The 13,542-nt window shown below is 36.5% G+C and overlaps 1 protein-coding gene across 2 annotated transcripts in view; it reads left to right on the forward strand.

Moving 5' to 3' along the window:
- Positions 1-546: 546 nt before the first annotated feature.
- The window catches only part of LOC150107484 (ketohexokinase-like), a 90,734-nt gene continuing 77,738 nt past the window's right edge, over positions 547-13,542 (forward strand). Inside the window, exon 1 of one of the 2 annotated variants that reach the window (XM_090391905.1) lies at positions 547-718. In XM_090391905.1, the coding sequence (XP_090248031.1) occupies positions 618-718 (101 nt within the window). In that variant the 5' untranslated portion in view covers positions 547-617. Of the gene's footprint in view, positions 719-2,284; positions 2,306-13,542 lie in introns of those variants that run through there. The other variant, XM_090391906.1, reaches the window with a different exon arrangement.

Genomic DNA, 13,542 nt, shown 5'->3' on the forward strand with positions numbered 1-13,542 from the left:
CTCTACTACGAATCATCTCCATCAACGCCATCTACCGCCCACCACCACCACCACCATCACAACTGGTATTCTATGTCTGTAAATTGCGTGTGTTCTGAAGGGTCGATTTGTCTGTATGCGGGATGAAAAACCCGAGTTTCCGGAAAAAAAACCCTGCTACCTCCGTATGAGATCGGCTAACTCACATTCAGTTGTCATTCTATAATTTACGAACTGTCCCCAAAATTATGAATGAAAACCCAAAGGAGGCTTTTAGATTTTGACAATTTTAAATTTACTTTTGGCATGTATTTCTCTTAACTTTCGTGTCTTTTCCAGAATTGTAGGTCTTTAATGAAATAAATTTTCACCATCATGCTAAAAAAATAAATAAATTTAAAATAAAAATACCTTGTAGTTGAGAGATGCAATCTGAACAGGACTTTCGATTTTCACTTGCTACTACATTCATTAAAAAAAAAATATTAAAACACCATGAAAAAAATACGTGAATTTCACAAAGATGTAAAAAAAAATTACGCAACTGAACTGACCATGTCTCAGGAAGTTCGTGATAAGATTTTGAAGAACGTAGTTTGTGTCCTTCACATGCGGTGGTTAACACATAAAACTGAATCATGTCCATCGTTCAACAGAAGAAGGTTTTGTGTGTAGGTCTAGCATGTTTGGATCTAACTATGATATGCAAATCATTTCCTGCTGAAGATAGCGATAACAGGTAATGCTCATGTAGTGACGTTTATATAACTTAATGTAGCAAGGACTTTTGCGAATATCAACCTTGGTAGTGCACCAGCTGCGTTTCGCAGGTTCAACCGTTTGAAAACTGCTAAATATAATTTAAAAATAAAAAATAAAAATGCCTTAAGCATTTTATCGTACACAATGAAAAGACGGGTCAATTGTATATTACTAATGTAATATTGCTAATATATCTAGTTTATTAACAACTTTCGTTGTTAACTGAAGCAAAAGTAAACTGTTTATTTCAGTTATTAAAAGTAAACAGGTTTTTCCACTTAATTCAGAATATTTCATTAAGCAATGAGTATTGCTCATCTTTTGTCATCGGCAAAGCCGATTGTATGGAGAAAAATTCATAGTAAAATGCAGCGGGGAAAAAAATCTACAAAATTTTGAGAATTCTTAAATAATTATTAAAAGCAGTGTTGAAATTAGGAAAAAAATGCAAGGGGGAGGAAAATACTTCTGGAAAGAATGCAGTTTGTATTTTCCAAACTTAATTTTTGTAATCCATAATGTATATGCAGAGATAAGATTCTCATAGCATTCATAATGCAAAGCAAGTTTATTTTTGTTCTGGGTTGATTACCATATGTTTCACAAAAATATGAATTGTGTATTGTATGTACAAATAACTGTATTTATTTATATACAGTTTGTATATGCAAATATAAGTCCTACTCAAAAAAGAATTACAAAGTAGGAAATTAAAACCAACTGAAGAGAATACTAGGTTCAGTCCATGGTATCAGTTGCTGGATAGGAAAGATTATCAGTAGTGCATGGGAAGTGTTAAAAAATATGTCAGTGGTGCACTATCAGAAGGGATCCCCAGATTTTAAAGAATAAATAGGATCATCATCATCATCAAATTCCTGCCATTTACCCTCAAGGGGTGTACAGGATATGATAGTACTACATGAAAAAATTACATCATTATTAATTTCCTATCTACAATTTTCCTCCAAATCAGTCTGTTACTTGTCAAGACTCCAACATTATGAGATCTTATATTTCTATCGAAATATAAAAATTATATTTCTATCAAAACTGATCCTATTTATTTCGATAGAAATAGAAATAAATAGGATCAGTGTGAAATAATGTACAATCTTATTAAGTAAGAGATTTTTAAGAAAAAGATGTAAGGATGACATCAGTTATGAAAATTACAACACTCAAACGAGTAGTTTAGTGTAGTGCAGAAAGCTAAGTGTGAATGTGAAAAGAAACTGGTTCTACATGCCAAGAATAACCCCAAAGAATTCTGTCATTATACCGCAAGTAAAAGAAAGAATGATTGTGAAAGAATACCTAATCCCAGTGGTGTAGCTTAGAGCTTTTGCCGTCCGGGGCGATCCCTGAGTTTACCACCCCCTCTCAGCACACACACCAAAAATACTACAAAAAGTCAAAACCACGTATAGGGAAATGAATTAAAACACTATATTTATTTTTGAAGTAAAACTTTAACTTCAACATTCTAAAATGTTATTTTTCTTGCTTTTCTGTTAGCAAAATCGTCGATGACAATGGTGAAGTCTACTTCATAGTGGCCTAGGTAATTCTTAATCTATTTGATTTAGAAAAACTTCTCTCACAACTATCAATACTTACAGCAATTGTGATTAAAATTCTCAGTAGTATTACAATATTTGGAACTTAGTTCTCGAGACTGTATTTTAGAATTTACTGCAAAAGTTCAAATGGTTCAAAGTGTCGCCTGGGGCGGACCGCCCCCTCCGCACCCCCCTTAGCTATGCCACTGCCTAATCCAATTAAATGCAAGTTGAAGATGGAGAACAGATTGTTCAACTAATGAGCATCCTACTTTGCTAAGAGCTGAATAATGTAATTTAGGTGTATGAGGAGGAGGTACTAGAGCTGATATATAAACTAAATAAATTGGAGAGTATTGAATTGAATTATAAAATATTAGAGTGGATAAGAGGATGGCTGAAACTGATAGATATAAATAGTATAACGGGGATTTGAATCTGCAAGAGTTAATGTGACTAGTGTACCACAGGAACCCTGAAGTGCAATGGCCATATAGCAAAGCTTGCAAATACAACTCATAATTGTAATGATGAAATGAACCTTAACATGTAAGGATAAGGAAGTCATTTTGCCCCTTTATTTGGCCATGATGCAACCACACTTGGACTATTCTGCACAGATCTATTGTCTCTTAGTTTTTGTGGTGATTCTGATGCCTATCTGTGTGTCAGGTGTTGCGGTTAAGTTGTTGGAGAAGCTTGTGAGAACTAGGATCCAGAGTTGGGTTGACAACAATGGTATTATCTTTGATGGACAGCACGGATTTGCTAAAGGGAGGTCATGTTTTAGTAATCTACTGACTTATTACAATAAAGTGACTGCTTCCTTGGACAGAGGAAAAGGATACACAGTAATATAGTTGGAATTCGCAAAGGCTTTTGATAGAGTACCTCATGATAGATTGACAGTCAAACTGGAGCGGATGGGGTTGGATATTAGATCAGTGCATTGGATTGGAGATTGGCTGTCTGATAGGTATTAACAAGTTGTGTATAAGGGAGCGATGTCGAGGAAAAGGAAAGTCACTAGCAGAGTGCCTCAGGGATCTGTTTTAGGGCCATTACTGTTTAACTTGTATGTTAATGATATAGGTGAAGATTTGGATGGAGAAAATCATCGTTTGTAGATGATGCAAAGTTGGGATGAACCATGAAGAGTAGTGAGGATGTTGTGACCTTGCAGGAAGACTTGAATAAATTGAGTGATTGGGCACAAAAATGGGGATGTGAGTTTGATGTTGCAAAATGTGAGGTTTTAAAATTTGGAAAACAAAAATAAGATGTAGAATTTATGCTTGGTGAGAATATATTGTTGGAAGTAGAGGAAATAAGAGTTCTGAGGGTGATAGTGGATAAGGATCTGAAATTTAGGGGACACATAACCAAAATTGTGAAGACAACACAAATGCTTCTGGGAATGATGCAGAGGACACTGACGTGTAGAAGTAGGGAGATTCTTGTTCCATTGTATAAGGCTTTGGTCACCTGGTTTTCAGAAGGATGAAGAGATGTTGGAAAGGGTCCAAAGGCGACTGACTAAGGTAGTTTCTGACCTCTGGAATGTCGAGTATGAGGAAAGATTGAGGAGATGCAGTTTGCAGAGTCTGGTGGACAGGAGGAAGAGGGAAGATATGATAGAGACCTACAAGTTGGTAAGAGGTTGTTATAGGATCAATGCTGGAAGTTCTACAGAAAATAGTGGGAGATCGGGGGAGAACCAGGTCATCCCTGGAAACTGTATAAAGAAGGTGTGAGTAGGGGAGTGAGAGGCAGGTTTTTTCCGTGCAGAGTTGTAAATGATTGGAATGCCTCGCCTGAGAGTGTGGTGTCTGCAGGGAGTTTGAATATGTTCAAAGCACGGTATGATGAGCTGTGTGTGATAAAAGGACCTCCCAGATGAGTCTTTGACTCCATGATGTCTTGGGCAGTAATAAAAATAATAGTGAAGAGTGCAAAGGAGAGCATTAAAGATTTCGGAATTGTGGAGCAGATTGTAAAGACTGATCGAGAATTTGTGGACTGTATACACTAGTAAATCTGAGAAAGGGAGGAGTGATATGATTGAAACAAACTTCTGAAAGGGTCATACAGAGCATGAAGGGAAGGGGGGGGAGGAATGTTATTAATGATATCAGAGAGAAAATACTGGAAGTGGGTTAGATGCAGTATGGCATGAGGCAGGGAAGATGAAATATTTAATTAGATGTTGCTAAAGGGTGGTGATAAGAAACTATAGTTTCTTATCGTTGTTTGCGGATGATGCAAAGCTGGGAAGTTTTATTAGTAATAGTGCAGATTGGTAGCCCTGCAAGAGGGTTTGAATAAGCTAGATAGATGGCAAATGAATGGGTGTGTAAGTTTAATGCAGCAAAATGTAAGGTCTTCAGGTTTAGGACACATCGATGGGACGCTGCATACTCTGTGGGAGGAGTTAAACTGGAGGAAGTAGGAGAGACAAGAGATCTGGGTTTGGTGATTGATAGAAACCTGAAATTTAGGGGACATATTGCAAAGGTGGTGAAGGTAACGCAGAGGATTGCTGCAATAATGAGAAGGACACTGACCTGCAGAGATAAAATGGTTATTATTCCGTTGTATAAGACTCTGATCAGACCACAATTAAACTATTGTTCTCAGATCTGATCCTCAGGATTTGAAGGGGATAAATTAACTGTGGAAAGGGTACAAAGGCAGATAACAAAGATGGTGTCGGGACTGTACAATGTTAGTTATGAGGATCGGCTGAGGGAGTGTGGACTGCAAAGTTTGGTGGATAGAAGAAGGAGGGGTGATATGATTGAGACTTTTAAACTGTTGAGAGGTGGTTACATGGTTGTCACTGGGGAGTTCTTTCGCTTGGTTGAACAGCAGGAAGGAGTCATGACAAGGGGCCATCCCTGGAAGTTACGAAAGAAAACTGTGAGAAAGAGGATGAGGAGTGGTTTCTTTGAATGGAGGGTGGTTGAACCATGGAATGCATTGCCTGATGGAGTGGTGAGAGCGAGAATGGTCAATGCATTTAAGGAGTGGTATGATAGACTTTGTGTTTCCTAGGAGGGGGCCTCCCTCGATTAGTCTTGATAGACTTGTTTCTTAGAAAGGGCCTCCCACAAAGAGTCTTTTGACTCCATGGAGGTCTGAATAATAATAATAATAGCAAATTGCCCAGCAAAAAAGAAAAAGATTCATCATTATGGGATTTTAATTATGGTAATATAGATAGAAATGAAGAAATGACATCCGAGGAGAGGGACAGAGAGGATAAACTTTTCAAGTTTTTGAAGTATACATCTACCTAAGGCAGTATATAGCAGGTCAACAAAGATCAAGAGGCTTTGATTTGATTATCTTATCAGAGAATATTATTGTAAATGATGTGTCAAATTTCCCTCGAGTTGTTGAGAGTGACCAGTGATGACTAGGAGATCATCATTAGCCTATGAGGACTTCTGAAGAATGTCTGCTAAAATACAAATCTGGTGATTATGGAAAGCTCATGACACAGCTTGGAGCTGTAGCATGGAATGAGAAATTGGAAGGAAAGGTTAAAACTTTGTATGGACACTGGTTGGACACTGTTTAACAGCAGCAATATCTGCATATATTTAAAAGGTTAGGAAGTTAAATTGATTTGCTATTGGAAAGTACATTTAGCAGTCTTGCGAATTACAATAATGTGCAGAGCAAGGGTGATGCATATACAGTGATATATTTAAATATAATGATAGGCTTAGATGTTGGTGGTTATTCATAATAGTGCTTTAAAATGTAATCAACATCAGAAGAACAAAATAAATAATTTGTGACAAATGATAAATAACACTGGGTTTAAAAAAGTCATAATATAGATAGTTAAACCAACTAGTTTCACCACTTATGCTAGTAGTGGCTTCTTCTAGGTTAGGAAGAACAAAAAAATACAATAAGCAGTAAATATGAACCATCACATAACTAAATCCGAACATGTAGGAACTGTTACACACACACACACACACACACAAAAAAAAAAAAACAGAAACGTGTGAAAGCTGGCATGGGTCAAACATGGTTCAGTAGATGTGCATGACAGTAGGCAGAAAAGTTAAAGTCTGAAGTGTGGAAAGATCTAATAAGTGACTACCAAATATCACATAAAAATCATTCCTTGCTTTCTGTTCAGTGTACCTTATGAGTGGATAACCATCATTATAGTCTCTTTGTTGGAAAAAAAAAAAAGGCAAATAAATAAAGACAAATAATTTATTGAGTTATTAATATATCTGCAGATCACAAAGTTACAGCTTTGGTAAGATACACAACATTCAATTAGTTTTTGCAGAAACTATTGAAATTGAAAAGAACTAATGTCCTGTCAAAGCACCCACTACAGACAGGATAAAAATATTTATAAGAAGTCAAGCCAATCATAGTCTTAGATTGACTGTCTCAGAGATCTTCAAAGTGATCCATATGGAAATTGGCAAGGGAAGGGGGGGGAAGTCACTGTAGTTTCATATAGCTGTTCGAAAAACATGGGACTGCAATGAAAAATAACCTAAATATATGGTGAATGTGAATAATTCTTATATATCAGAGATGAATTGCACTTAATAAGGTCAAGGTATCTTATTTCTTGGAGCATCTGTGAAAAGTCAAAGACTCATTACATGAGACTCAGTCTAACCATTGTTCACATAATACATGCTATGCATCTCCTATTCAGTGATGAAGCATTCACAAAACCTCTGCAAACCATGCATACCCCCCCCCCCCCAACAGAAAATCTAGTCCCAACACCTTTGCTAACCACATTCTTATACAGTTTGGCCTCTGGATTCCTTCCACCACTTCTTTATTCCCACAGAATCCAGATGTGTGCAGAGTACTCCAGATATGTCCTTATAAATGGGAATAATAACCTCCTTATCCTTGTTCTTCAACAGCCACATAATCTGATGCTCTGTTTCGGTCATCTTTGCAAGATGTCCTCTAAACTTCTGCTCCCTATCCACAATAACTTCCAAATCCCTAGCCCCATCAGTTTCCTGCAGTTCAATTCCATAATTTCTTCATCCCAAAGTGTATAATCTCACACTTAGCTGCATTAAGCTGGCAGCCATTTAATTTACTTTTGCTCATACTGCCAGTCTGTTTAAGTCATCCTGCAGGATCTCTACATCATCTTCATTGACTGTTGCACTTCCCAGCTTTGCATCATCATCACCAAACAACTGAATATTTGCCTTAAATAATTTCCTATATTATTGAGCCCTGCAGCCCCCACAATTCACCTTCTCCTGGACTCAGTTCTCCCATACACCACTCTTTAATATCTGTCCATCAGCCACCATCTCTTATCAAAATCATCAGCACATTTATGCCTGTTTGTTTATGTTACAGAGTTCTATGTGGAATTCTGTGAAATGCATTTCCAAAGTCCAGCAGTATCACTTATTAGCCATTTCCTTTATCAAATTCAGTTGTCATTATCAGTTTATTATAAAAAGTAAGCATATTATTAAGGCATGATCTACCATTCTCAAAACTATGTTGTCCCTATAAAATATATCCATTTCCATGTACAATAATCATGTCTTTTACCAGCTTCTCCAAGGTACTGGAGAAACTGGTAAATGACATAGTTGTGGTTGGTACTGCAACTCCTGAATTGCTGATTGGCATATGATTCGCATCTTCTCTCTCTTGCAGCTTCCTTTATGCAGTGGAACTATTTTGCCTGCTTTCCACTAACTTGACAACTTCCCAGAACTGAAGCTCAAATTAAGCATGATCAGAGGAGGTGCAAATTCCATTTCACATTCTCATAATACATGGGGTAATATACCTTCAAATCTCATGGCATATTCATGTTAACATTCAGCATCACTAATTCATCTACCTGTATTCTCCCATCAGTCACTGCCACATCTGACACTGGAATACCTCCATCTGGATGGTACACACTTGCAAAATTGTCAATAACTCAACTATTCGTTTGTAACACCTCTTTCTTCAGCACTCATTAAAATCATCCTTCCACAGACATGAATTTACTTGCCACATAGCGAATAATAAATAATAATTGTAATAGTATTCATCTTCATATAATAATAAGGATAACAATGAATTAATATCAAAGCTGAGTGATCATGAGGTTTCAAATTTTTAGGCTAAGATTTTTTATTAAGTTTCAAGGTGAATAAAATTTTCCCTCCAGCAGTGAAAGAAATTTCCTTTCTTTCATTGTTACAATGGCGAAAACGTTCATTATGTAAAACTTATTATTATTACAGTAACTTCCACAGAATCAGTAGACACATCATAGTAAATCCACTTACATTATGGAAAATTATGGAGACAACTACCGTGTTAGAGCGAAACTTAAGTTTAATATAAACCAAAATGAACATTCGACATTTTGACCTTCATATCAAGCTCATCATCTGAAGCATACACATATGTATACAGAGAAACAAGCTGCACTACAATCAGTGCCGGCGCCCGCATGCAATTTCTATCTAAGCGCCCCTGTAATGATCCCGGCGTGTGTGGTTCTTTTATGATAATAAAAATTTGAATTATTTGAAATTTCTTAAATAATTTTTGGCAGAACAGCCACACGTTGGTTCACTAAATGTAACGAACCAGGAGTGTTGACTAGGCAGGATAATAGTTATAAACCCGAATATTCAAAAAATTCTCAAAATTTAAAGCAAATTTTGATAAAGCCACTTCACTTTAATCGTTGGATATAACGATACAGGAATTATAGCCTTCTCACCGAATCACTTTCAAAATGAAAATGAATTTTAATTAAAGTTAAAATTTATTTGAACTAAAGTTTAAAAAATTCTTGCATTTTACCAGTTACTAAATTCTTAGTAACTTGTAAAAATTTTTTAATAATTTTTATAAGTGGAACTATCTTTTAGGAAAATAAAAGAAACTCAAGATAGATGAGAAAATAAGAAAAGTATTCAAAAAATAAAATCTTTACAGAATAACAGAAAATAAATTAAATTACATAAATATACTTGAAATTTTTTAATGAAAATTTTAGGGTTTTTGATTTCGTATTCACAAAATTAGAAATAATGGTCTTAATGTCTAATTCCGCACATATATCATTTTCAATAGCTATTAATGCAAAACTAACAAGCGTTTTTTTGTGACATACTTGTTCTTAAGTTGGTTTTAATCAATTTCAACTTGGAAAAGGAACGTTCACCACTCGCTAGAGTAACAGGTAAGGTTAATAGTATTCTTAAAGCAATTGCAAAGTTAGGGAAAGATAAATGATTGGACACAATAAAATTAAGAATATTGAAATGGTTTTGAATATTTAAAGTATCCTTCTGAAAAATATCCCGGAAAGCACATAATTCGTCATATAGTTTTATTGCATTTACATCTTTATTGTCGTCGTCCTTCAAGAGAATCTCTAAATTGTCACAATTTTTTCATAAATCTTCATTATTAATTTGTAGTAATCTATTCAAGAAATTGAAATGATCATAATATGTGTTTAGTTGTTCAAAACGTTCTATTAACGAACACACTGCAACATCTAGAAGTGTATAAAACACATTCACTCTAAATTTATCTTCTGCCAGCTGTGGTGTTTCGTCATGACGCTCGTAATCAAATTGTCGTATCTTCGAACTTCCGTACCAGTTTTAAATTCTTGTTCTCCATCCACCTCTTCACTCAGTTCTTTTGCCGTTTTTAGAACTTCTTTAAAATTTGTATCTGATCAAAGAATATTTTTAAGTTTTCGATAGATTCTAAAGCAAGTGTAATGTTCATATTTTTGTCTTGAAGCATTTTACTCACAGGGTTTATTCTATTCAGTAAATCATGCCAAGTTATAAGAGAGCAAATAAATTTGTAGTCCTTTATTTTAGCACATAATGTTTGTGCTTCATTCTGAGTTTCTTTATTAAAATTTTCATTGTTTAAAATTTCAAAAAGAGCATCGTAAATTTCTCCTAACTGATATCGTAGAGGGCGGATTGCATTAATTTTACTTTCCGATTGCGTTTCTGATGGCTGTTTCAATGTTCATTTCTTTACGAACTTTAAAAGGATTGCCCAACGTTTGTAAGAGAATGAAAAGAAATTGCAATTATTTTTGTTTATAATTTATATAGTTTGTAAATTATTTATATAGCAATCTTTTGCAAAATTTTTTGCAAAAGATTGCTATATAAGGTTTTCTTTTTATTCAGAACATTGCTGGTTTCTAACCGAATTTTATCAGCAATATTAATAAGAAGAGACTTAATGTCTCTTTCTATGTGGTTTATAAAATCCAGTTTATTAACAGTTCTAGGTGCTACTGCAAGGTTAAGGCCTTTATCCAAGTAATGCAAGCTGACCGTTATTTAAGGTGTGGTTTGATAAGTTGATCACATGACTGTTGCTTGCAGGTGGTTTGTCTCTCCTTGTCTCACTTGTTTGTTGTTCACTGTTCAGCGGAGGTGCAAATTCCCTTTCACATTATTATTATTATTATTACCACCCCAAGACCTTATGGATTCAAAGACTCATCTGGGAGGTCCTTTTATCACACACAGCTCATCATACCGTGTTTTAAACACATTCAAACTCTTTGCAGACACCACATTCTCAGGCAAGGCATTCCAATCATTCACAACTCTGCATGAAAAAAACCTGCCTCTCACTCCCCTACTCACATCATCTTTATACAGTTTCCAGGGATGACCTCTGGTTGTCTGCTGATCTCCCGCTATTCTCTGTAAAACTTCTCCAGCATTGATCCTATAACAACCCCTTACCAACTTGTAGGTCTCTATCATATCTTCCCTCTTCCTCCTGTCCACCAGACTCTGCAAATTACATCTTCTCAATCTTTCCTCATACTCGACATTCCAGAGGTCAGAAACTACCTTAGTCAGTCTCCTTTGGACCCTTTCCAACATCTCTTCATCCTTCTGAAAATCCGGTGACCAAATCTGGGCACAGTAGTCCATGTGTGGCCTAATCAAAGCCGTATACAACAGAACAAGAATCTCCCTACTTCTACACGTCAGTGTTCTCCGCATCATTCCTAGAAGCTTTTGTGTTGTCTTCACAATTTTGGCGATGTGTTCCCTAAATTTTAGATCCTTATCCACTATCACCCTCAGAACTCTTATTTCCTCTACTTCCAACAATATATTCTCACCAAGCATAAATTCTACATCTTATTTTTGTTTTCCAACTTTTAAAACCTTACATTTTGCAACATCGAACTCACATCCCCATTTCCGTGCCAAATCACTCAATCTATTCAAGTCTTCCTGTAAGGCCACAACATCTTCGCTGCACTTCATGGTTCATCCCAACTTTGCATCATCTGCAAACAACTGAATATCTCCATCGAAATCTTCGCCAATATCATTAATATACAAGTTAAACAGTAATGGACCTAAAACAGATCCCTGAGGCACTCCACTAGTGACTTTCCATTTCCTGGATATCGCTCCCCCATACACAACTTCTTGATACCTATCAGATAGCCAGTCTCCAATCCTGTGCACCAATCTAATATCCAACCCCATCTGCTCTAGTTTGACTGTCAACCTGTCATGAAGTACTCTATCAAAAGCCTTTGCAAATTCCAACTATATTACTGTGTATCCTTTTCCTCTGTCCAAGGAAGCAGTCACTTTATTGTAATAAGTCAGTAGATTACTAAAACATGACCTCCCTTTAGCAAATCCGTGCTGTCCATCAAAGATAATACCATTGTTGTCAACCCAACTCTGGATCCTAGTTCTCACAAGCTTCTCCAACAATTTAACCACAACACCTGACATACAGATAGGCCTATAATTTGATGCTTGAGTTCCATCACCTCCTTTATGAAGTGGCACAATCTTGCCCTCCTTCCACTCCTTAGGAACTTGACTGAGTGCAAGACTCATATTAAAAAAATATGTCAAGGTAGATGTCAACTCCCTGGCACATACTTCACAATAATTGGTGATATATTATCAATTCCCACAGCCTTATTAACATCTAGTTTACTCAACTCCCCATACACCTCTTACTCACCCACAGTCAGTCTCTCCTCCCCATCATCAACTGCCCTTAATCTCTCCATGAAGTCACATTCACAAGATTAAAAGATCTTTATGAACTGCTCATTAAGTATCTCCACCACACATTTTGCATCAGCTGTCTTTATACCATTTTCTCCAATCAATGTCATCCTTCAATAATTATTCTTTCTTTTGCTGTCTACATATCGAAAGAACTCCTTAGGATTCTTTTTGGCTTCATTAGCCAACTGCTGTTCATACCTCTCTTTAGCTACTCTCACCAACCAAGTCACCCTCCTTGCTTGGTCTTTGTAGACCTTATGGAATTGGTTATTTCCACTTCTCTTATGCTGCCTCCGCAATGCCCTTTTTCTCTGTATCGCATGCTTAATCTCTTTATTCATCCATCTCACGCCCACCTTATTTGACGTTCTCACCCTTGGAATACATTTAGACATTGCATCTACTAAACAGTTTTTGAAAATCCCCCAAGCTGCATTTATCTCTTTTCCAGCTAACTTCTCATTCCATGCTACACCTGCAAGCTGTCTCCTAAGCTCTTCATAATCACCCCCCCCCCCTTGTAGTTCCACATATACCCTTTTCTCACAGAGGTCCTTGCACTGCTGGCAACCACCCAGGTAGTTGCCTCATGGTCACTCTCAGCAATTGGTGGATGATTTGACACCTCATTTATAATTACATCCTCTGATGAGATGACCAAATTCAAGACCTCAATCCTCGTGTGCCCTCTGTTACATACTGTCTGAGGTAGTTATCCCTCAAAAACTCAAGAAATTCATTTTCTTTACTTCCAGTTGCTACCTCATCATTCCAGTCTATATTGCCATAATTAAAATCACCCATAATGATCATCGTTTTCTTATTTACTGGCTAATTTCATTGTACATTTCATTATCACCACCATCCACATTACTCAACTGGTCTATAACAACATCCCACCAAGTATTTAATTCCATTCACCTCTATCTCACACCATACTGCCTCAAAACCACTGGCATTATTTCTCTCTTGCATCTCTACTTTATATGGACATAACTCTTTCTCCATCATCAATAGCCCTCTCCCCCTCCCTTTTTTACACCTTCTGTCCTCACGAAACACATCATACCCTTCCATCTCTATTCCTGTCAGGATGTCATCCTCTTCCAACCATGTCTCACTTATTCCGACAATCTTTGGGTGAACAGACG

The sequence above is a fragment of the Typopeltis vanoorti genome, chromosome 4 (assembly GCF_054136105.1).
Source record: "Typopeltis vanoorti isolate ZY-2024b chromosome 4, IOZ_Tvanoo_1.0, whole genome shotgun sequence".
In the NCBI taxonomy this organism is placed as follows: Eukaryota; Metazoa; Arthropoda; class Arachnida; order Uropygi; family Thelyphonidae; genus Typopeltis; species Typopeltis vanoorti.